Source organism: Hydra viridissima, unplaced genomic scaffold (assembly GCF_058129835.1).
Source record: "Hydra viridissima isolate aposymbiotic clone 2 unplaced genomic scaffold, HvirCarnegie_v1 scaffold_14, whole genome shotgun sequence".
NCBI classification, from domain to species: domain Eukaryota; kingdom Metazoa; phylum Cnidaria; class Hydrozoa; order Anthoathecata; family Hydridae; genus Hydra; species Hydra viridissima.
In genome coordinates, this window is record NW_028324313.1 from 4,784,434 (window position 1) to 4,806,941 (window position 22,508).

The 22,508-nt window shown below is 29.1% G+C and overlaps 3 protein-coding genes and 1 long non-coding RNA gene across 5 annotated transcripts in view; 2 read left to right on the forward strand and 2 right to left on the reverse strand.

Annotated features, from left to right (window-relative positions):
- The window catches only part of LOC145192822 (TATA-binding protein-associated factor 172-like), an 82,711-nt gene extending 79,608 nt beyond the window's left edge, over positions 1-3,103 (reverse strand). Inside the window, exons 1-2 of one of the 2 annotated variants that reach the window (XR_016447016.1) lie at positions 3,001-3,103; positions 672-715 (exon numbers count right to left, since the gene is read on the reverse strand). The gene's annotated coding sequence lies outside the window, so the exon portion shown is untranslated. The remainder of the gene's footprint in view (positions 1-671; positions 716-3,000) is intronic. The other variant, XM_090072202.1, reaches the window with a different exon arrangement.
- A 3,567-nt stretch (positions 3,104-6,670) lies between these two features.
- Positions 6,671-8,684, reverse strand: LOC149878961 (uncharacterized). Its single transcript, XM_090071247.1, has 2 exons — positions 8,648-8,684; positions 6,671-8,112 (listed from the first exon to the last, which is right to left on the reverse strand). Exons 1-2 carry the CDS (start codon positions 8,682-8,684, stop codon positions 6,986-6,988), a joined length of 1,164 nt encoding a protein of 387 aa, XP_089927373.1. The 3' UTR covers positions 6,671-6,985.
- Positions 8,685-9,088: 404 nt separating this feature from the next.
- Positions 9,089-12,472, forward strand: LOC149878962 (uncharacterized). Its single transcript, XR_016446910.1, has 3 exons — positions 9,089-9,354; positions 10,150-10,306; positions 12,088-12,472. It is a non-coding gene; the product is annotated as an uncharacterized LOC149878962 (long non-coding RNA).
- A 3,552-nt stretch (positions 12,473-16,024) lies between these two features.
- On the forward strand, positions 16,025-18,633 carry LOC149878963 (uncharacterized). The gene has a single exon (XM_090072017.1). The coding sequence runs from the start codon at positions 16,338-16,340 to the stop codon at positions 18,078-18,080; it is 1,743 nt and encodes a 580-aa protein (XP_089928143.1). The 5' UTR covers positions 16,025-16,337; the 3' UTR covers positions 18,081-18,633.
- The last annotated feature ends 3,875 nt before the right edge of the window (positions 18,634-22,508 follow it).

Here is a 22,508-nt window from a genome sequence, read left to right on the forward strand (position 1 = left end):
TCCAATTAGTTTGGCAGTTTGTTTGTTAATCAGGTGATAAAGACATGTTTTTGCATAGTTTTCTGAAATAAGTTTAGTCAATTATGGTTATCAGTTATCAGCTACACTCAAACATATGGAAAGTTTGTTCATTAAATATTTCTATATTCAAAAATTTATTAACGGCTTATGAATTTTGTAAAGGTGTTTTTATATACATTTATATTTTAAACTAGGAGTTTAATTATAATTAACATTTACAGATATAAATTTACATCTACCATACATTTTTGATAGCATGCTGATAATGTTTGATAAAATACATAATGTTGATAATGTTTGATAAAATACATAAAGTATGTTATCAAAAAATTCCCTTAAAGCTTTTAAAGTTGTTTTGAATAACAAATAAAAAACAATTGAATCAATTATTGAGAGCTGGAATATTACAAAGAATAATATTTAAGTAAAGTAATATATAATATTGAAAAAATTATGTTATGTATTTAATATTCTTATTAAATATTAATCCATTAATTACATTCATTTATTAAGTAAATCCTAGAAGAAACCCCTGAGTTGTGTGTACTCACAGTACTCAGGTAATAGTTCATGCAGTATGTACATATCTGGTATCTGGCTACAAAAATTGAAAATATGGAAAATTGTAATTAGACACCACTGCCGCTTACCATGAAGTTATGTAATCAACTTTCCAGCACACTGCGTTGGGTAACTAAGAATTAAAAGGTATATAAATTATACATAAATATTAATTTAATCGTAAATTGCACTTAAAAAGTATATCGAATATTTTGAACTTTAAAATTTAAATTAAAAGTTTGTTTGTCTATGTTTTTTTTTTTAAATAATTTCATTTCTTTAAGCTTTTAAAAAATTTATTTCATAGCCTAGTTTTTCTTTCAAAACTCTTTTAAATTAATTTCTCTCGTATTTTTGTACATCCTTATAAAATGTACATCGCACAGTGGGCTAATTTTCAAAAAAGCTGGCCAAAAGTCAAAAAAAAAAAATCACTATTGTGATTTTATTATTTTGAAACTACATAAACAAAGCCCTGTTGCATTTAATTGTATAAGAAAAAATTGTATAAATTTTAAAGTTACCTAAATCTACGCAGCTAAACATCTGTTATTAAAAACACTTAATAGGCATTTTAAAAACAAAAAAAAAATGTGGTCAAATAAGTATCGTTTACAAAAAAGTTATTTATCGTTACTAAAAAACTAACTATGGACGATACTATTCAAGGTATTTATATAATATTTTAGTAAAATGTTTTATATTATTTCTCTAAATTTTATGCGAAAAGTGCGAACAAAAAAGTACAGAATAAAGTTTATTTATTTTCTTTAACCTATTTTTCAAGCATTGAAAAAGTAGTGAACCCGCGAGATTCCGCTTAGTTATAATTTGGATTTTGTTCATAAAAGTGTATTCTAAAGATTGATTAAAAGAAAAGGCACCTATTTTTGCCTATTACTTCATTAACTTATATTGTGTAGTGCTAGTCGTGTTTTTTAGTAAACAAAATGGCGGTGTTTTGTTTTCTTTACAAAATCAGTCAAACTGTATATAGATATAGTTATTATATGTTTCTTGAGAAACTGATTTTGTTAAGTGCAATAAAACTACAAAAAAATTAGTAGCACACATGGATTCGCTTTTTTGAATGTTTTTTGCATCTTGGGTATAAACTTGGAATAAAAAAATGGCAAGCACGTTCTGACATTGAAAAAAGTATAATATTACAACAAAAATTGTTAATCCAGAATGCTTTTAAGCTGCAGCTAGGATTAATAGTTGATCGACCGAAACCAGGATGCGGTAATACAAATGACGGAAATACAGCTCGAAGATTTTTTAAAAACTCACAAGTGTCTGCTGATATTCTAGGAGTGGATTTAGAACTAATAAATCGGTTTCATGTAATTTTACAGGTATTATCTAGTGGCTTTCCAATAGACGCAGACAAACTCGATAACTATTCTACCGAAACTGCACTACTTTTTGTTGAAAAGTATCCTTGGTACAACATGCCTACAACAGTACACAAAGTACTTATTCATGGAGCCTTAATAACAAAAACAGCAATACTACCCATAGGACAACTATCTGAGGATGCACAGGAATCGTCCATCAAAGACTTAAAAAAATATCGCGAAGATTTCTCCAGGAAAAATTCCAGAAAAAATACAATGCATGACGTTTTTTGCAGACTTCTGGTTTCGTCAGATCCTGCAATATCTTCACTTTTAAAATCTCATGCAAAAGTTAGCAGATCTTTGTCTTCTCAAGCTTTACAAATGTTATTACCTCCGGAGATTAACGAAAACTCTGAAACTCATTCGTCTGTGATTGAGTTTATCAACAATATTTCAACAATAAATGATTCAGATGACAGTGGTGATTTATTTTAAAGTAATATAAATGAAACAATTATGATAAATGATGCAAATAAAAGTTTTCCTTGTCTTCCTTGAACAAATAAATAAGTAGAATAAATAATGAATTTTTCAATTTATTTTTTTTAACATTGCGGCATAATAATACAGTCATAATACATTATATATCGGTATTATATATAATGTTTATATATGTAATGTAAATAATACATTAGTCTATTGAACTTAAATGTCGAATTAGAACTAATTGGTTAAATACGAAAGCCCAAAGGCATTTCTAATGATTAATGTTTTTAAAACACCGCCATTTTGGATCTACCATTATTGAATTTTGGTACACTTATGTCAAATTCAAAGTTGGGGATTCAAAAAAATGCTTTACAGAAATTTTCCATTAATTATAATCATTTTTTGACTTTTGGCCAGGTTTTTTGAAATTCCGCCCACTGTGCATCGGTCTCCGCTAAGAGCTCTGATCGCCCCCATCTTGGGAGGTCAAGTTTGGCTTAAACTTTTTTTTGAAAAAAACAATAGAATCCAGTTATATTTTGAGATCAGTGTGCAAAACATATAAATTTAGATTCTGGAGAATTACCTGTCATGAAAACGCCTGGAGTTGTAAGGAATCACAGTCTAAAGTTGAAACCATTTGTTGCTAACAAAAACATGGCCTACTTAAATATGGTAAGCGAAAGATACTATGACCCACGATGAGGAAATTAAAATATGTTTTAATTATGCGAACTTTGTTGTTACGTAATGCTAATATTAGTTAGCGTTGCGTGTAAACATAGTCATAGTATTTAAATAGTCTGGAAACGCGGGCCGTTTTCTCATAACACTTAAGTTCCTTTCAATACTAGTGCTCAGACTACTTTAGAGTGCATCAAATTGTAAACATAGTACTTAGCTGCTACTTAATTTCATTTACTCTGTGATAAATATTGAAAATGCCAGGAGCCAATTGCGCTATATTTGGTTGTTCAGTATCAAGAAATCATGTTGGATTGTCTATATTTCGTATTCCAACAAAAGATGACGAATATAGTGCAAACTGGAGACAGAAGTTAATAAGTGTAATTACACATGACAGAGTGATTGACAAAGGATTAAAAGCTCAAATCGAAAAAAGAAATCTTTATATTTGTGAACGTCATTACACAAAGGATCAACTTCTTCGTCGTGAGTAAATTGGAGTATTTTATATATTCAATATATCTGCTGCTTCAAGAAATTGGTTTGTATATGCCATATAATTATAATATATGGAAGCATTTCATTGACTGTATAATTAGATGGATGACTTCAGATATAATACGTTATCTTCAAAATATATTTATTTGAAATGTTAGCTAATAGAGCCTAATAAACTTTATATTTTATATAAAGTTTACTTAGCTGGATTAGTTGACAAATATTATATCAGTATTAACATTGTGTTGGTATCTATACTGGAAACAAGAAAATTCAGGTACATTTTTATAATTTTAGATGATTTAAAAACTACAATACCAAATCAATACCAAAAATAAATTTACCACAAAAAAGTTTTTCTATTTCAAGGTAAAATAAAATTATTTTGAAAAATAATAAAGAATATATATATATATATATATATATATATATATATATATATATATATATATATATATATATATATGAAAATAGTTTTTTGTTTATACTGTTGTATAATTGCAAATAAACTACTTGAATTGATAATTTTATTTTAAGCACAACTTCTCGTAAATCTGCAGAAATCATAGTTGATAAGAAATCCAATTTAAATACTCAACCAAACTCAATCCAGGAATGTTACAAATCAATGGAAGAATTTACTAAGCGTATAGTACATCTTAATCTTCCTTCTGGTTGGAATATAAATAATAATATTTCTCACGTTCATATTTTTGAAAAAGATGAAATTCATGCAGTTACAAAAACAGACATATTTATTGATGCTTCTTTAACATTTATACTTCGCATTTATGCCTGGCGTTTACCATCAACCCATGAAGTTTATAAAAGTTATGACAGTTCAATGAAAAATATCACTTTGTCAAACTTGATCAAAGTTATTTCAAGTTATAGTATTTGTCTAGGAGTCTCACTCGATGAAGCAAAAAAGTCTGCCATCAAACATTGTGTCCCTAAAATATATAATCAAACAGAATTTAACTTTCATGGTACTTATCAAACTGAGTATTTCAGATCAAGTACATGTTCAGTTTTGAGCAAACTGAAATGTTGTGATAACTGTATTATAAATGAAAAAACTTTAATTTCTAAGTCTTCCAAATCATCAAAAAGAAAGCACAGTGTAGCGAAAAAGCCTGCTAAACTTAATGCACCAATATCATTGACTTCTCCAGATCGCCTAAAGTTAACAATTCAAAACTATAGAATTGAAAATAAGGAGTTGAAAGAAAAAATCATTGATTTACAAAATTCAATTTCAAAATCTGCCCTGACTATCAGTTCAAGTTTAAGTGATGGTTTAATATCAATTATGTCAAATGCAGATCAAAACAAAATCTCACCTTTTATGAAGCTATTTTGGGAGGAGCAGCAAAAATATTTGAGGTTATCTCCAACTAATGTAAGATATCATCCTATAATAATTCGATACTGTCTTTCACTGGCATCAAAGTCTGCTGCAATGTATGATGATATACGTTACAATGAGAAATCAGGAACAGGTTTTCTTGTCCTTCCAAGTCGTCGTCGCTTACGTGATTATAAAAATTACATTAAACCTAAACGTGGATTCAATAAGGAAATAATTGATGAATTAAAAGAAAAAACCAAAGATTTTTCGGAGCAAGAAAAATTTATTGTCATTCTAATGGATGAAATGAAAATTCAGGAAAACTTAGTTTGGGACAAGCACACTGGGGAGATTGTGGGTTATGTTGATCTTGGTGATGCTGATGTTAACATAGCAACTTTGCCAAAAGTAGATGATTTTGCTACCCATGTTTTAGTATTTCTTGTTCGTAGTATTGTCAATCCTTTTAAATTTAGTTTAGCTAACTTTGCAACAACTGGAGCCACCGCTTGTCAAATTTTTCCATTGCTTTGGAAAGCAATTGGAATTTGTGAATTAAATTCCTTAAAAGTTATTGCTGTAACTTGTGATGGAGCTTCTGCAAATCGCAAGTTGTTTAAAATGCATTTTACCATGACACGTAATGATGATATGAATCCGCATGTTGATGTCACATATAGAACCCTTAACTATTTTAGTTCAGAAAAACGATTTATTTATTTTATATCTGACCCACCACATTTAATTAAGACAGTTCGTAACTGTTTATCTAACTCAAAAAATGCAGAAGGAACAAGATATATGTGGAATGGTGGTATGTTCATATTGTGGAATCATATTGCTGATATATTTTATGAGGACAGAGAATGTGGCTTACATATTTTGCCTAAACTCACTTTTGAACATATAAAATTGACGCCATATTCAATAACGAATGTTAAACTTGCTGCTCAAGTGCTAAGTTCTACTGTATCAAAAGTTTTATTACATTACGGACCACCTGAAGCTGAAGGCACTGCTAAGTTTTGTGCCTTAATGGATAGCTTCTTTGATATAATGAATATAAGAAGTTTAAATGGTCATAAATTTGATCTAAAACCAAATCTAGCTCCATTCTCATCATTAAATGATGATAGGTTTTTTTGGTTACAAAGTGTTTTTTTGCAATACTTTAAAGATTGGTTAAAATCTATTGAAGAGCATCCTGGAGATATTTCAAAAATTTCAAAATCAAAGATGTTCATTGCCCATCAAACATATGAAGGTTTGAAGATTACAGTTCATTCAATTATAGAATCTGTTCAGTTTTTACTGCAGCAAAATGTAAAATATGTTTTAACTGAACGCTTTTGTCAGGATCCAATTGAAAATTATTTTGGACGCCAACGATCACTTGGATCACGAAAAGATAATCCATCTGTTAATGACTGGTTACAATGATAACATGATAAGAAATCAGAAAGTATTTCTTCCTGTAACTGGAAATGTAATTAGCTATACAGATAATACGAGTGATAGTATTAAATCGTGTTAAAAAAAAATTTAAACCAAGTAAAAACTGTATTAAACATAAGATAATATTTTGTGATGAGTTCAATTATTAATATTTTTCACTTAAAATTTAACATATATAGATTTCGACTTATTTTCTTTTTTAAAAATGTAGTACACTATTTTTAAAATATTTTTTGGTATAAATGTATTGGTCAAAAATAATCAATTTTAAAGATCTGTCTATATCAAAATTTATCTTACAATTTAAAAAAATGGTAACACTATAAAGTATTAGATGTGTTATTGTTAATTTAAAATTGAAAAAACAATTATATTAATTTTGTTATTGATATTGTATATATCAAAGTTGATTTATACAATATCAATATGAAATATATCATAAACTTATACATCATAAAAGTAAGTCATTAAGTATTCATTTTACTACTTCAGGAGTAGTTAGTAATATGCTATTAATATTTTTAAAAGATATGTGGCTATGAAAATAGCCGTTTTCATAAGTCCAAGTCATGCCAAGTCTTTAATGTCCTTGTTCCAAAGTTGAGACTTTTTTTTTAATTGCTTTTCTTAATGCATTTGATTTTGTTTGACTTTTAGAAATCTTGAAAGCTTGCAACTTATCTTTCACATAGGAAAATGTACGAACACGTATATACAGAGTTAGAAGATCTTCTAATAAATTAAGTGCTATTTCTTTTTGAACTTTATCAGTTGAACTATGTATAATTTTTGAAAAGTTAACAAGCACAAAAGAGTCTTTAATTAACGTATCAACTATTTCTTTGCAATTGATAGTATGAGATGACTTTTTTGCCATAGAAATAAAATGGTACTCTGCAGTAGTAAAGATACAAATAACCTCTTTACTTACTTTCCATAAACCACCCCTATCATGCAAATTAACATGTTTATGCTCTGGCAAAGAAATTGTTTCTCCTGTACATTTACCAGCAAGCAAAAATGATAAACACTGTTTATGATACAAACTAGACATGTTAGAACTAAATCTAATTCTACGATAAAAGGTACCAAAAACATAACCACTAAGATAAGCGATAATAGATTTTTCTTTTTCAGTAAACTGATAAGATTCATGTTTAAATGTTAAAACATCATTATTAAAGGAGGCGCCAGTCAGATGAGCCAAGACAAGATTAGCAACTTCAAAACTTAAAAGAAGAGTGCAGTTTTGGCTAAGATTTTTAAAAGGACTTGGTGCTTCAGAAAATATTTTGTAGAAAGCTGGGTAAAAATTTTCAGCATTTCCATCAAATGATTCAATAATACTTTTTATTAAAGAATAAGCTGTATTGACCTCTATACATATCAATTTAAAATTTTTAAATTCAGTTCTTATTTTAGTAGGGTAGCATTCATCTATGGCAAGCTTTTCTGCACTCTGAATCAAGTAATTTTGAAAGCAATTAGAATGAAGAATAAGCTCTACTATTTTTTTCTCTTTACTAAACTGTTTATCAATAAGCTTGTCCTTGTGCTTGGCATTGAGGTGACGAGTTAAACCACCTTGTGATAAACATCTTTTTTCGCAATATAAACACAAAAATACACGCTCTTCATTTGCGTTAGGAATATTTCCAACAGCTAACTCAACAGTTGAACTAAAATTAGGATCAGTCTCCAACAAATCTTAATCAATAGCAGCTAAAACAGCATCAAATTCATCTAAATTATTAGAAACTGCGGCAGAAAAAGTCATTTTAAAATTATTTGATGCACTCTCAGTCCGGTCACCCTTAAATGTTCAAGTTATTGAACGAAATCCATAGAAGACGACCCGCGTTTCCAGACTATTTAAATACTATGACTATGGTGTAAACTAATCTTACGTTGTTGTTTTCGTTTATTTCGCACGTGCTTCAAAAGTTTTAAAAAAATGCATGAAAGTAAAAGTAAGTTTGTAAGTTTTTTTGTTAAAATAATTATAAGATTGGAAAGTAATATTAAAAATGTTAAAGCGAGACGTCATTGACATTGACTGAGGGAAGAAAGTAAATAAAAATTAAATAAAAATTAATTAACTTTTTTGTTATTGACGTTGTTAATCTGTTCTTAAAATATTAATCCTGCTGCTACTCGCCTTTTTATTTACAAAAGATAAAAAGGAAGTTTAACTTGCTATTTTGTATCTTTATACTTAGTTTATTGCTAAATATTTGCTTACTTATATTTTTGAATTCATTTATTATTAGTATTTTCATGGTACGATACAATGGTATTACACATAGTACTACTTATTGTACAATATAATATATCAATTTCAATATATTTTACTAATATACCATGATATATAAATAAATTTAAATTGATACACTTTATTGTTTGGTATAATGTCATTTGATACTGTTTATTGGTATTATTTAATAATATTTTAAATGGTTTATTGTTATTATTTAATATTATTTTTATATTAAATATATATACTGTATTATTCACTACAGCTCATTTTTATACAACCATAACGTTTATAAGCATATGCAGGCTCAGATTTTTTTTTAAAAATAAGCATATTTAAGCATATTCTTGAACCATTTAAATGATTAACAAAAAATAAATTTAAATTTAAAAAATATGTTTTTTTAAATTAAACCATTTAAATCAACAAAATAAAACTTGTACATTTTTATGTTTTACAAAGCAACGACTTCATGAATTTCTAATTTAAATATAGCTTAAGTTTGGTTTGACTTTTTTTTTCCTTTTGTGAGTTAGAAGATATTAATAACAGGAATTTTTTTATAGCTAAAAGAAAAAGTCATATATTTTTTTATGAAGATGAAAATGAGGCCTTGTGTTACATAAAACAACACGAACTAGAACGCACTGTTCGCTTTGTAGCATGGTTTACACCCAAGGGATTTGGTAACACAGGTTTGAACCTTTTTTTGATTTATTTAATATCAACCTTATGATGCAAATGTTTGAGTTGTCAGAAAATTCTTTAACACAAGCTTTTAAAAATAAGTGAAAATAGTTTGAAAGGTAAATGAAATACATTATAAATTGAAAGTTTATAATGTATTTCATTAAGAAGATCAAATGCAGTGATGAATTAAAAACTTTAAATGCCTTTTTCTCAGCTTTAAAATAATGTCTCTTACAATTACGATTAAGTTACAATTATTTTGCAGTTATTAATCTTGCTTCTCCTTAGGTAAGAAATTTTTGTATTTATTTTTTATCCAATTTAACAGGTTGTTTTTTAAAATTAAATAGTTCATGGCAGACTTCAGACTTCAACCTCAGATTTCAAACATCTTTTTTAAATTTTCTATAAACCAGAATTACTTTCTTTAATGTAAAAAATTTGATGTAAATGAAAAAAGTGGCTTCAAAATATAATATTCCAATACATGTTAGTAAAAGTTATACTATAAGCTACTGCTCTAAATCGAACATTTAGAGCAGTAGCTTATAGTAGCAACAATGCAATGACATTTAAATATTGTTAATATTTAAATGTCATTGTATTGTCAAGCTTTATTTCAATTTCTTTGTATATGGTTCTTTGTAAAATGGTTCTACTTTACTAGAATTTACGAAGTGAATGTTTGAGCTATTAAGTGTTTACTTTAAATCCAATGTTTCTCATTGAAGTTTGGTTAACTTATTGTATCATTTTTTGTATAAATGCTTTCAGTGTAAAGCAGACCGTGTCACATTTAGATGTACATAGTGAAAATCCAAAGTTTTATGGGAAAATGAAGGATTTTATGCAGATGTGCCTTTCATAGTTTTAGCACAGAAAGTTTTGGATTGTTCACATGGAACAGATCGCAATAATGCAAGAAAGAAAGCATACAAGATTAAAACAAAAGCAAAGGTAAACTCCATTGTTTATAACATGAATTCCAAGTTATAGTTTTAATAAAAAATATTTACCTTGCTAAAGTATTGCTTGAATGATTTTAGAAAACTGAACACTCTTGTCAAAAAAGTTATTTTAGTGTGCAAGACACAATGATTCCAAGTCAAACCTCACTCTTCTCCTTGGTTTTCCTCACATTGTGCTGCTGCAATTGCCAACCGAAATAATTACTTCCATATCTATCAATAAAACAATTCTCCAGAAAACAGACGTCTGTTTATTACTGCTAGAAACCATTGTAAAAAGGTTTTGTCTAACGCCAAAGCCTGTTATTCTCAGGTCATGAAATCTCGTATTTCATCACAAAAATTAGGCTCTTGTGACTTCTGGAGAATATTTATTAGTATCAATAATAAGGGCAAATCTGTAGTTCCACCTCTTTTGTATGGTTCAAATTTTGTCACCTCATCTAAAGACAAAGCTGAATTGTTTGCTAAGAATTTTTTATCAATATCAACTTGATTCCACTAGTTACGTTCTACCTGATATAGCCGTATGCTATATCAGGTAGAACGTAGTGCTTATCAGAGTCTTGTTTTCCAGCCTGCTTGAAAGCAGCATTTGTTACCCTATTTTCAAAAATTCTGGAGAGCGATCTGATTTGTCTAACAACTGTCCCATTTGTCTTCTTCCTATCATAAGCAAAGTTTTTGAATCTTTAATTAACAAACACTTAATCTCTCGACTTGAATCTGATAACTTACTTTCTGATCACCAATATGAATTTCGATCTTCTTGTTCAAATTCAATTACAGCTGATTTGCTAACAGTAATAACCAATAGGTTTTATCGTGCATTAGATAAAGGTGGAGAGGTTAAGGCCGTTGCTCTTGACATTTCTAAAGCATTTGATAAAGTTTGGCATGCTGGTCTTCTCCATAAGCTTTCTTCTTACAGTGTGTCTGGTAACATCTTATTATTGAATCCTTCCTTTCCAATTGTAGTATAAAAGTTGTCGTCGATGGACGGCACTCTTCTTCTTATTCTGTAACTTCAGGGGTTCCTCAAGGTTCAATCCTTGGCCCTATACTCTTTTTAATTTACATTAACGATCTTCCAGACATTCTCATATCTAAGGTAGCATTGTTTACTGATGATACTACTATTTATTCTTGTCATGATAAGAAGCCAACACTCTCTGATTGCTTGGAGGGGGCATTTGAGTTTGAAAAGGATCTCACTTCTGCTACAGCATGGGGCTCACAGTGGCTGGTGAACTTTAATTCAGATAAAACTCAGTTTTTTTTAGCCGATTGTTATCTTAATAATTTAGATCTTCTTATATTTATGAACGGTAATGTACTCGATGAGTCATCTACCCTTTTCTTGAAACAATATTCAAGATTTTTTGATATGAATGAAAGAGCAAGTTGTTCAAATTTTAATTAGTTAATTTTATATTTATTTTCTGCTTTTATTTGGATGAATAAAGACATTACTGAATTTAATAATACTAATTTATCCAATCTAGGGTTTATATTGCTGCTTTATGAAATCCTTCTAAACCAAATATTTTTATTATGTCTTTGTACAGTCACTCTTATGTCTTGTCTTATCTGTTTTAACTAAATTTTGAATTAAAAAAAAAATGAGTCTCTATAAAACCAAAGATTCAAATGCAAGAACTTCATAAAGTTACCCCGGAGTTTCCCAAACATAATGTAGAAATTAAAATAGATTAGACGCAACAAAATAGTGGATGTATTAATTTTTAATGACAATATTTTTTTTACTAGAGTATGACAGTTGATGCTACTTTTTATACTTGGGTTAGCAATGTATATAAAAGTGGATTTAAATGTTTTATTGGTTGAAGATGCTGGTTTGAGAGGTGGTATTACTGTTTTTGACAACGTTTTACTTTTTTGATCTGCAGTATCCAGACGAATTGCGAGTAGTGTTTTCGTTACTTGAAAAAGTTTGTGGCATTCCAGAAACAATTAATAGTTCAATCGCAAATGATTTTTTTAGACAACTGAACATTTAGTTAAATTTATAAATAATCAAGATGCAATATATTTTTTTTTTGATAGCATTTTTTGTTTACTAGGGGGTTTTATTTGATTTTGACTTATTTTTATTTTGATAAATTATCTGGGTTATGTAATAAAAAATAAAAAAGTTAAATATTTTTAGTAAAAAGTATAATCATTCATTTTATAAAGTTTGTGTTTTTTTTTTATTTTAGTTTGTTTCTTTCTTCTAGGATAACAACTAAAAAAATATAAAGTTCCATTTTTCAAGTTTTAACTGATCACTCTTTCTGTTATGCATCTTTTGTTGTGGTGGTTTATATTTTATTGATAGTTAATACATGCATTTTCTTGATGCTATATATCTATATTTTGATTGCGTTTGCACTTGTACTTTATACGAGAATTAAAATATATATTAGTACATTAAGTAAACATACAATAGTAGTTATATAATACAGTAAGGATGTTTTACTCAATCCGCTGTCTTAAAATAAAGAAATACTCTCTATTATTCTTATAGGCATTTAATATTTTATTTCTTTATTAGAGGTAAGAGTCAGAAATTCTTGTTTTCTCTAGTAAAAGTATAAAAAATTAATAATTGTATGTTTGATGTTAGCTATAGGCGTCAACACCTCTGGAACAATCAATACCAAACTTGGCACAGGCACTAAGTAGGCCTGAGCGGTGGTTTTGACCAGGTTTGGGCCACCAGCGGCCCCTCCTAACCCTAACCCTGAGAAACCTGCGCGAAGCACCGGGTAATCCAGCTTGATTATATTAAGAAAATTATTACCTATTAATTTCCTTGTTTTAAGGCAAGAATTTTGCTTAAAAATTCGTTCCTTATTTCAAAGGATACTTTTCTAATGTCATATTTCAACTGGGCAAATAACCAACAAATTTTAAAACAACACATGTTAACTTTTTTTTTCTTAATTCAAACACTTAATATTATGCTGATTATAAAAAATAATAATGTAAGATGGTAGCTTGTTGCTATGGTAACCGATGAAAATAGCTGAAAAATATCATAAAAAACTGGGTTTATGCTGTAAAAAAGGAAGGAAGAATTAGTAAATAAGTGATAATGTAACTTAGCAAAACTGTTCTAAATGTGTAAATTTTTAAAAAAAGTATATATGATGAGTCTTAATAGATGAAACACAGTGCATAGTGTTGTTTTACGTAAGAGTGGTATTGTAAAACGAGTTCAATTTGTTAATATCATAAGAATAATGTTATACAAATATGCGATAAACACAAAGAAGAGCTTGTATATCACAGCTAGTGATAGAAGAGTTGCTCGAGTCCGTTGTTGTTACTTCAAGAGAGCGAGGTTTCGAAGATCACGCTATTTATACATATTCCCAAGGGGAAAATAATTGTTTATAATATTAACCAATCCAAACACGATACGTTTTACGATTTGATTAGCGCAACACATAGTTCTCATTATAAATGATGAGTCTTTATAGATTAAACACAGTGTAAAGTGAAAAAAATTTGTTAAATGATTTCTACCAATTTATCTATAATTTTTATTAATAATTTTTTATTTTATTAAAATTTATTTTTATTTAAAAAAATAATTTTTTAATATAGTTGTTTACGCGTTTTGTTATTTCATTTATATAAACGCAATTTAACGTTCATTTAACCACCACCCATATTTTAGGTAAATATCGTCGCGTTGGTTTGACAAGGTTCTAACTGATCCGCGAAGAGTTTTGAGTAAGTCAATTTTAAAAATTGTTATGTTCCTACCATCAAAAATTATTAAAATCTATCGATAATATTTTTTACTCATGATAACATAAGCATTTGCTATAAGTATTATTAATTTTTATTAAAAAATGTTTCACTCTTCATAGAAAAATGAATACCCCAAAATGCAGTTAGAACCTTGTCATAGTGAAATAATCATATTCTCACTATGACAAGGTTCTAACTGCTATTTAACGGTAGTTAGAAATATGTTAGTTACTTTGAAATTTTGTGACTGAAGCAGTTAGTTACTTTAAATTTTGTAAATGAAATAATAATATAAAAAAAGCTAATTTTTATAAATTAGATTATTGTTTCAGTCACAAAACAAGGTTACAACATTTTGTTTGCTCATTTTTCTTACATTAAGTACAACCCTTAAAGGCTTTTCATGTTTATTTTATAGGTGAAGAACAACTCGATAGTAATCTCTGTCCTCGAGAGGCATAAACGGAAATGCAGCTTTTATATATATATTTTTTAAGTCTACAAGTTCCTTTGTACAATTTTGAATCATGGCTAGATTTAAAATGTATAATGTGAGAGGTTTAAGCAAATATTAGAACAGCAACGTTAGAAAAAGGAACTGACTTGTAATTAAACAGCTTTGCTGTTACTGAATACTCCTTAAAGTCATGTGGTTTCATTTGAATGATATGACAAGGATTTTTTGTGTTAACTTGTTTCAACATCTTTATCAATCCAATTGGACTAAAAAAATCAGTTTTCCTCATGAGCTTTTCAACTTCCCTATGGGCATGATTCACCTCTTGGGCGCATGAATGACCTGAAGGGAATATTTCATAGTAATTGAGTTAATGTTAGGATTTTCTCTTAAAAAATGTAACACAATATTTGATAATATACTATTCTGATTTTGAGGAACGCAGGAGTTAGACCAAGTAATTAAATCACTTACGTCGTTTTCCTCTGCCACATCACTCAAAACTTTGCAAAAGGCACTGGCAAGATAATTGCCGCTTCTTCCCGCCATTGATTCAGTCCATAATGCACAGTACACTTTTTTGGTTTTTGAAAAATAAGCTGTCAAATTATACTCGCTTTGCTTTCTCAGAAAAAAAAAGAAACTAATTTCTGCATGCGGAGTCAAAATAACATTTTGAAGGTCAAAAAGTAAAACCGGAACATTTTTATCTTTTTTTTCTTTAGCACTTATATCTCTCATTTCTTTTTTAAAAACTTGATGTCTTTCAAAGTCTTCTCTCAACTTTTCAGACATAGTATCAGTGTTTTCAGCAACTTTAAACTTCTCACAAAGGTCGCATCTATCCTTTTTGGGAATATGAAAACCAAGATTGAGTTCGGTGGAGAAAATATGGTAGTAAATAGATTTTTTTACTGGCTCAACATTTTCGTTTATACATTTCTCTTTGTAAAGATTATATATTTTTTAAAATATTATGGTGTGACTCAAGGTAATCTCTATTGGTTCTTACACGACATTGTGACTCAACTGTTGGAAAAGATTTTATGTGATCCCTAGCTGAGTTGGTGTACGTTTTGGTGCACTGTGCGTTTGCATTTCATTATTTTACCTCGTAGATCTTGTGCAGGAGTATTTGTTACAAATCTTTGGTAAACTAGCTTTTGTGAAATTGACGGTGTAGTTAGGTAAAATGTTTTGGAAACACGGACTTTTTCTCCTTTTACATGAAAAAAAATATCTATTGGCTTAATTCCTTTTTGAAAAAGTTTGTTTTTCAGCGTGGTCATCAGTTTTTATTTGCATTTTCACTACAATTGTTTTCTTCGTGGTTTCTCTTTTAACTACGTAGCCTAGTTTTTATTATTGCTACAAAAACGTTTTATTATAAGTTGTTTAAATTACTGATGTTTAGGGGCAACTACCCTCAAAATGTTAGGGGCAACTACCCTCAAAATTTTTCAAAAATTGGATTTTTTTTTCTCTAATAATTGTTGACCAAAATTTTATGTAGATTTTGAATCTGCAAAAAAAATTATAGATTTCTTAATAAGTTTTTGTTTAATTTATGTTTTTGTGAACTCAAGTGAAAAATATTTGCATAGCAACGCGTTGCTATGGGGGTGAATATTTTGTTGGTGAACTTATCCTGGAGAACTGTTTCAAATATATGTTTTGATTTAAATCATCTTTGCTAAATAATATTCTGTTCCTTATTATATTCAAACATAGGCTATTTACAATTACGATTTTATCAAGTTATTAAAGCTAATTTATCCAACAGCAGAAACACATAAAAATGAGTGATAGAGTAAAGCAGAGAACAAAATACCACAAAAAAAGAAGAGTATTTAATGTGCAGAAAAATAAAAATGCATGTAATGTAAGTGGATGTGAGTTAAATCACAGTAATATTTTAGGCGCATCTGCTAAGAAAGTTAAATTCATTACAAATGTACCAAGTAAAAACATTAAAAAAATTAGTGGTTACAGAATTATAGACACTGAAATTTTATCTAAAGTTCTTTCATTGTTAATGTGTCCTCAATGTGAAAACTGTGCACTGTACCTAGGTGATCACCATGAAAAAAAGAAAGGTCTAGCATCGTTTCTTTATTTGAAGTGTACTACACCATCTTGTGATTATAAACATGAATTTTACACATCAGATAATTGTGATAAAGGGTTTGATATTAACTACAGGACAATTTATGCAATGAGAGTATTAGGACATGGTCATACTGGAATTGAAAAATTTACTCAGCTCATGAATATGCCTAAACCCATGACACCCAAAAACTATACAAAAATAACAACAAAAATAAAAAACGTTGTGAAAAGTGTTGCAAACGAGACAATGTCAGATGCTGCAACTGAAATAAAAGGAAATGCAACTGGTGAGGATATTGTTGATGTTGGTGTATCATGCGATGGATCGTGGCAGAAAAGAGGATATCAGTCAATGAATGGTGTTTTTACCGCAATTTTAATAGATAGTGGAAAAGTAATCGATGTTGAACCTATGAATAAGTCATGTAAAGCATGCTGTATGAAGGAAAAATTAAGAAAATCAAATCCTGATGCATATGCTAATTGGAAAAACAAACATATTTGCTTGTACAATTATCAAGGTACAGCTGGTGGTATGGAATCTGTTGGTGCAGTGAGAGTTTTTAAACGTTCCATTGAAAAGCACAAGTTAAGATATACCGAATTTCTTGGTGATGGGGATAGTAAATCCCATCTTTCTATCAAAGATATATACCCAAACATGGAGGTAAAAAAGTTGGAGTGTGTAGGACATTACCAAAAACGAGTTGGTACTCGCTTACGCAAGTTAAAAAAAAGTGTTAAGGGTCTAGGTGGTCATGGTCGACTAACCAATGCAGTTATTGATCGCTTGCAAAATTTTTTTGGTGTAGCTATCCGGAGCAATATAAATGATTTAAATAAAATGAAAAAAGCAGTATTAGCTAGCCTTTTCCATGTAGCTTCTTCTAAGGAATATAACTATCACATTTACTGCCCAACTGGAGGCGACAGTTGGTGCAAATTCAACATTGATAAAGCTAAGTCTTCTTCCGTATACAAACCTGGACCAGGAATTCCTGTTGATATTATTCACAAAATCAAGCCAATATATGCTGATTTAAGTAAAGATTCTGAATTAGTAAAGTGTCTGCATGGAAAAACCCAGAATTGCAATGAGAGTTTTAATAATTTAATATGGAAAAGATTACCAAAAAGTAATTATGTTGGTTTAGCCAGTTTAGAGTTCGGAGTGTATGATGCTGTTGCAAATTATAACATTGGTATGAAGTCTGTTATTTTGATTTATGAAAAACTAAATATGAAACCAGGACATTTTACTTTAGCTGGTTGCAGACTCATAAACAAAAAACGAATAAATCTATCATCATTTAAATCGAGTGAAAGTTTTAAGATTAAACGAAAGTTGTTACGTTGTCAACGATTTTCAAAGAATGATTACCAAAATTCAATGGAAAAGTCCAGGGAATATTATGAATCTGGTAGTTTTTAAAATATTCTTTTAAAAAGTAAGTTTTTAAAAGGTAAATTTATGAAATGAACAATAATTTATGATTTTATTTTTTGTTTTGCGTTTTCTGAGAATTTGCTTTTTAAACACGCCGGTAAAAAAATCTTGAAAAGTATACATGCTATCATGATGAATTTTTCAGGAATTGTTCATTTTGCCAATATTTATGATATGATCGGAGTAGAATTTCTTATATGACTTAAGATTTTGAGTTATTAAGTTTTTTTCTTTGCATTTTGACCTTTTTTTGAAAAACCTAATTTGTCTGTAGCCTTTTATGGAAAAAAAAAATTTATTCAAAAATCTGCTTCGTTCATATCACAAATTTAGATATTTAGAACAGTTCTGCAAAACTTCATTGACACTCCTTTATTACAAGTCTTTATTTTCTTTACGGCGTAAACACAGTTTTTGTGGTATTTTCAGCTGTTTTTTTGGCTACCATAGCAACGAGCTACCATTTTATTTTATTTTTGGTATTTTTAATGTCAGTATAATATTTCCTATGTGACTAAAGAGAAAGTTACTTTATATGTGTAGTTTTGAAATTTGAGGGTAGTTGCCCCTTTAGGGGCAACTACCCTCAAGTCTGATAAAATGATTAAGTCAATTTTGGCAACAATGTCAGTGAGAACCTTGTCAAACCAACGCGACGATATGTTGTTGTTGTTGATTACTGATGTTTTTTATTTAACAAGTTAAAATAGTTGCATCGGTGTCAAATTAGAACACTTTTTATTGATTTTTAGACCTACTTTTTATATGATTTTTGATGGTTATAAAACTCTCTATCATAATAGTTAATAAAAACCAGCAAGAGATTATGAAGTTATTGTTAGTTAGAACCTTGTCAAACTAAATATTAGTTAAATAAAGTTGCAGATAGAACTTTGGCACTTTAGCAGTTTGCTTGTTTTGCGCTATATCGCTGTAAATTTCAGTTTATTTTGTTCATCATGATTTAAATAGTCTGATAAAATGATTAAGTCAATTTTGGCAACAATGTCAGTGAGAACCTTGTCAAACCAACGCGACGATATGTTGTTGTTATTAGTTTCTTGTTTGCGCCTTGATTGTCCAAAAATTCACGCAACGTTAATTAGTATTAGCATGACGTAACGACAAAGTTCGCATAATTAAAACATTTTAATTTCCTCATCGTGGGTCATAGTATTTTTCGCTTACCCTTAAATACACGGCCTTCTTTCCTGCTTAAATCGGAAAAAAATAGAAGGCCAGTTTAAAAAACGTATATTCTGTTGGATGGACAAACTTTCTTAACATATTTTAATTATTGCGCTATAAATTTTAAATAAGTATATCCGGCATAGGATAAAAACTTCAGCGTTTTCTAAATCTTCACATCAACTAAACCCCATATACTTGATTATGGCTTCTTTTTATAAATAGATAGTAATTATGATTAATAAATGCTGTGTTGTTGGTTGTACCTCCAATTATCTAGGTGGTGAAGTAGTTCCAGTTTTCAGTTTTCCAAAAGATAATGATTTAAGAAAGTTATGGATTAGATTTGTAAATAAAAATTTCTGGACTGTCACAAAATCATCTGTGATCTGTTTAAAACACTTTGAGAAAAAATTAGTACATAAAGGAGCATCAGAAAAACGATTTGCTGTATAACCTAAAGCCTGTCCCTAAAATATACCCTGCTAGCATAGCAACTGCTTTTCTTCCAGTTATATCTGGACCAATAAAATCACCAGCTAAAAGAATATTTCAAGAAGATGAATATCGGAAATTTTTATCAAAGGATATTATTAAAGATGTTGATTCCCTTTCAGCTGCTGATTCACCAGCAGCATATTTATTTTCAAAATTTGATGATTGTGTTGTGTTCCATAGAATTATTCAAAATGAACTACACGTACCTGAAGTTGCTGAGTCTATTCATATCGACAAAAATTTACATGTCCAACTTTTTTATAAAAATCTTCCAGTTTCCTTACCATCATGGTTCAGAGTAACCCACTAATATATGTTAAAAAGAAGGAGTATGCTAGAAAATCTCAATTCACATTTTAGCACAGAAAAAGAAAAGTTGTCTTCTATTCTTGAAGAACTCAAAAGTCACCAAATAAAAAAAAAAACGAATTTATTCTTCAAATGTTCTTTAATTTGCATTGATATTGCGGTACATTTCACTGCAAACTTATCATTTACTGCTGAAGGAATTCCCACTCCCATCTATATCACTCTTAGGCAAGCTTAAATCAGGTGAAATAGATTCTATGAAAGTTTTGAAGTTGCTACATGAAAATGGGAGCTTATCGAAAGATCTTATAATAATTTTTGATGAAATGTATTTGCAACAATGTGCTGAATATTCTGGTGACAATGTTATTAAGATTAATGAGGAAAATGAATGTTACAGAAGCATTGTCTCTTTCATGGTAGTTGGTTTGAAAGAAAATATCTCCTGTGTTGTCAAAGCAATTCCAATTGTAAAATTGAGCAGTGACTGGTTAAAGTCTGAAATTCTTAACCTGATTCAATTTTTAATAAAAAAATAATTTTAATGTTCGAGGTGTTGTTTGTGACAATCATGCTTCAAATGTTTCTTTACAAAATTACTTGACACACATGGTGAAAAAAAAGATAGTTTGTTTATTAATGTACTATCACAAAAAGTTTACTTATTCTTTGACACAGTGCGTCTGATTAAAAATATTCGAAACAACTTAATAAAAAAAGATTAATTTTTCCAGATTTTAATTTTTCAGCTTTCAAAGATGAAATTCATCTTCAATCAGGAGAAATATCATGGAAAATATTTCATGATTTATTAGAAAAGGACAGTCTGTTGGATGCAAGTTTAAAAAAAGCACCAAGTATAAATAATAAAGTTGTCCATCCTAGAAAATGGAAGCAAAATGTCAGTGTTGCCTTAGGTATCTTACATGAAACTACAGCAGCAGCAATAATTTCATTTTTTCCTGACTGTTTAGATATTGCATCGTTCCCAACTATTCAATAAATGGTGGACAATTACAAATTCAAAAAATCAGTTTTCTAATAATTGTCTTGGTAATGCTGCTATTATAAATGATAAAAAACCTGAGTTTTTTCTAGCTTTTGCTGACTGGTTAAACAAATGGAAAAACACAAAAATTCCAAATTTTGAGAAATATACATTATCTCCTCAAACATCATCAGCACTACAAAGAACTTTATTATGTCATGCTTCATTAATTGAAGATCTGCTGGAAGATAAGTAAAAATTTATATTGACTGTTTGTTTTCAAAGTGATCCTTTAGAAAGAAGATATGGACAATACCGTCAAATGAGCGGTGGCAGATTCCTTGTCAGTTTGAAAGATGTCATTTATAGTGAGAGTATAATTCAAATAAAAAGTTTGATAAAAGTAATTGACATTTTTGAAAATGTTATCAATGCTGATAAAGATATTAAACATGTTAGATCCTTGATGGAGCAGATTAAAGAAGGAGATTTTGATTGTGTGACTTTATCGGATGATTCTTGTGAAGTTGCCAGTTATATTGCTGGTTTTATTGCTAAAAAATTGACTAAGAAGTTTGGAGTATGTTGCAAATTGCTTTGTACTCAATATTGTCAACAGGAGTTAAATGATTATAATTATTTAAATATATTATCCAGAGGTGGGCTAACAACTCCATCAGTACTGCTTTTAGAATATGTCTGTGACAGTTTTGCTATGCTAGATCACATTTTTGATGTTATTTATCAGTCTCAAATGCAACACCATAAAGCAGCAAAGTTAGTTCTTGGCAGTAGAGAAGGGTATCAACCATTTTTATGTTCAAACCATCAAAGTCATGGAAAAGAAATTATACACACTGTTATTTCAAATATTTATTTTAATAACACCAGAAAGAGAGTCAGGGATTCGATTGTTGCAGATAACATTGTTGCATTTAAAAAAAGACAGAGAGAAAAATGAAAATATTTTGTTTCACTTTTAATTAGTTTGTGTTAGAGTTTTTTTTATACTTTTGAAGCTTATTTTTGAGAATTTTTGTATTTTTATTTCTTACACAGAACTTGACAGTCCCAAAATTTCTATTGCCAAATATAACCCATATCTTTCTCAAATCATTCTAGTTTGGAAAACAAAAAACTGGGACTACTTTACAACAGAAATAATTAGAAGTGCAACCATAATTAAAAGCATTTATTCACCATAATTATTATCTTATATTAAAAAGAAGCCACAATTAAGTATTCAAAGTTTATTGAAATTTAGAAGGTACCTGCATATCTGGGTTTTTACGGCACCGATTTTATAGACAAAAACTGTGACCTTTTTTTTCACAGCGTGCTCGAAGTCGGTGTGGTAATGATGTATTTATTTGTCTTTTTTTTTTAGAATTTTATATCAGCTTAGACTTTGTTAAAAAAGTAGAATGTTT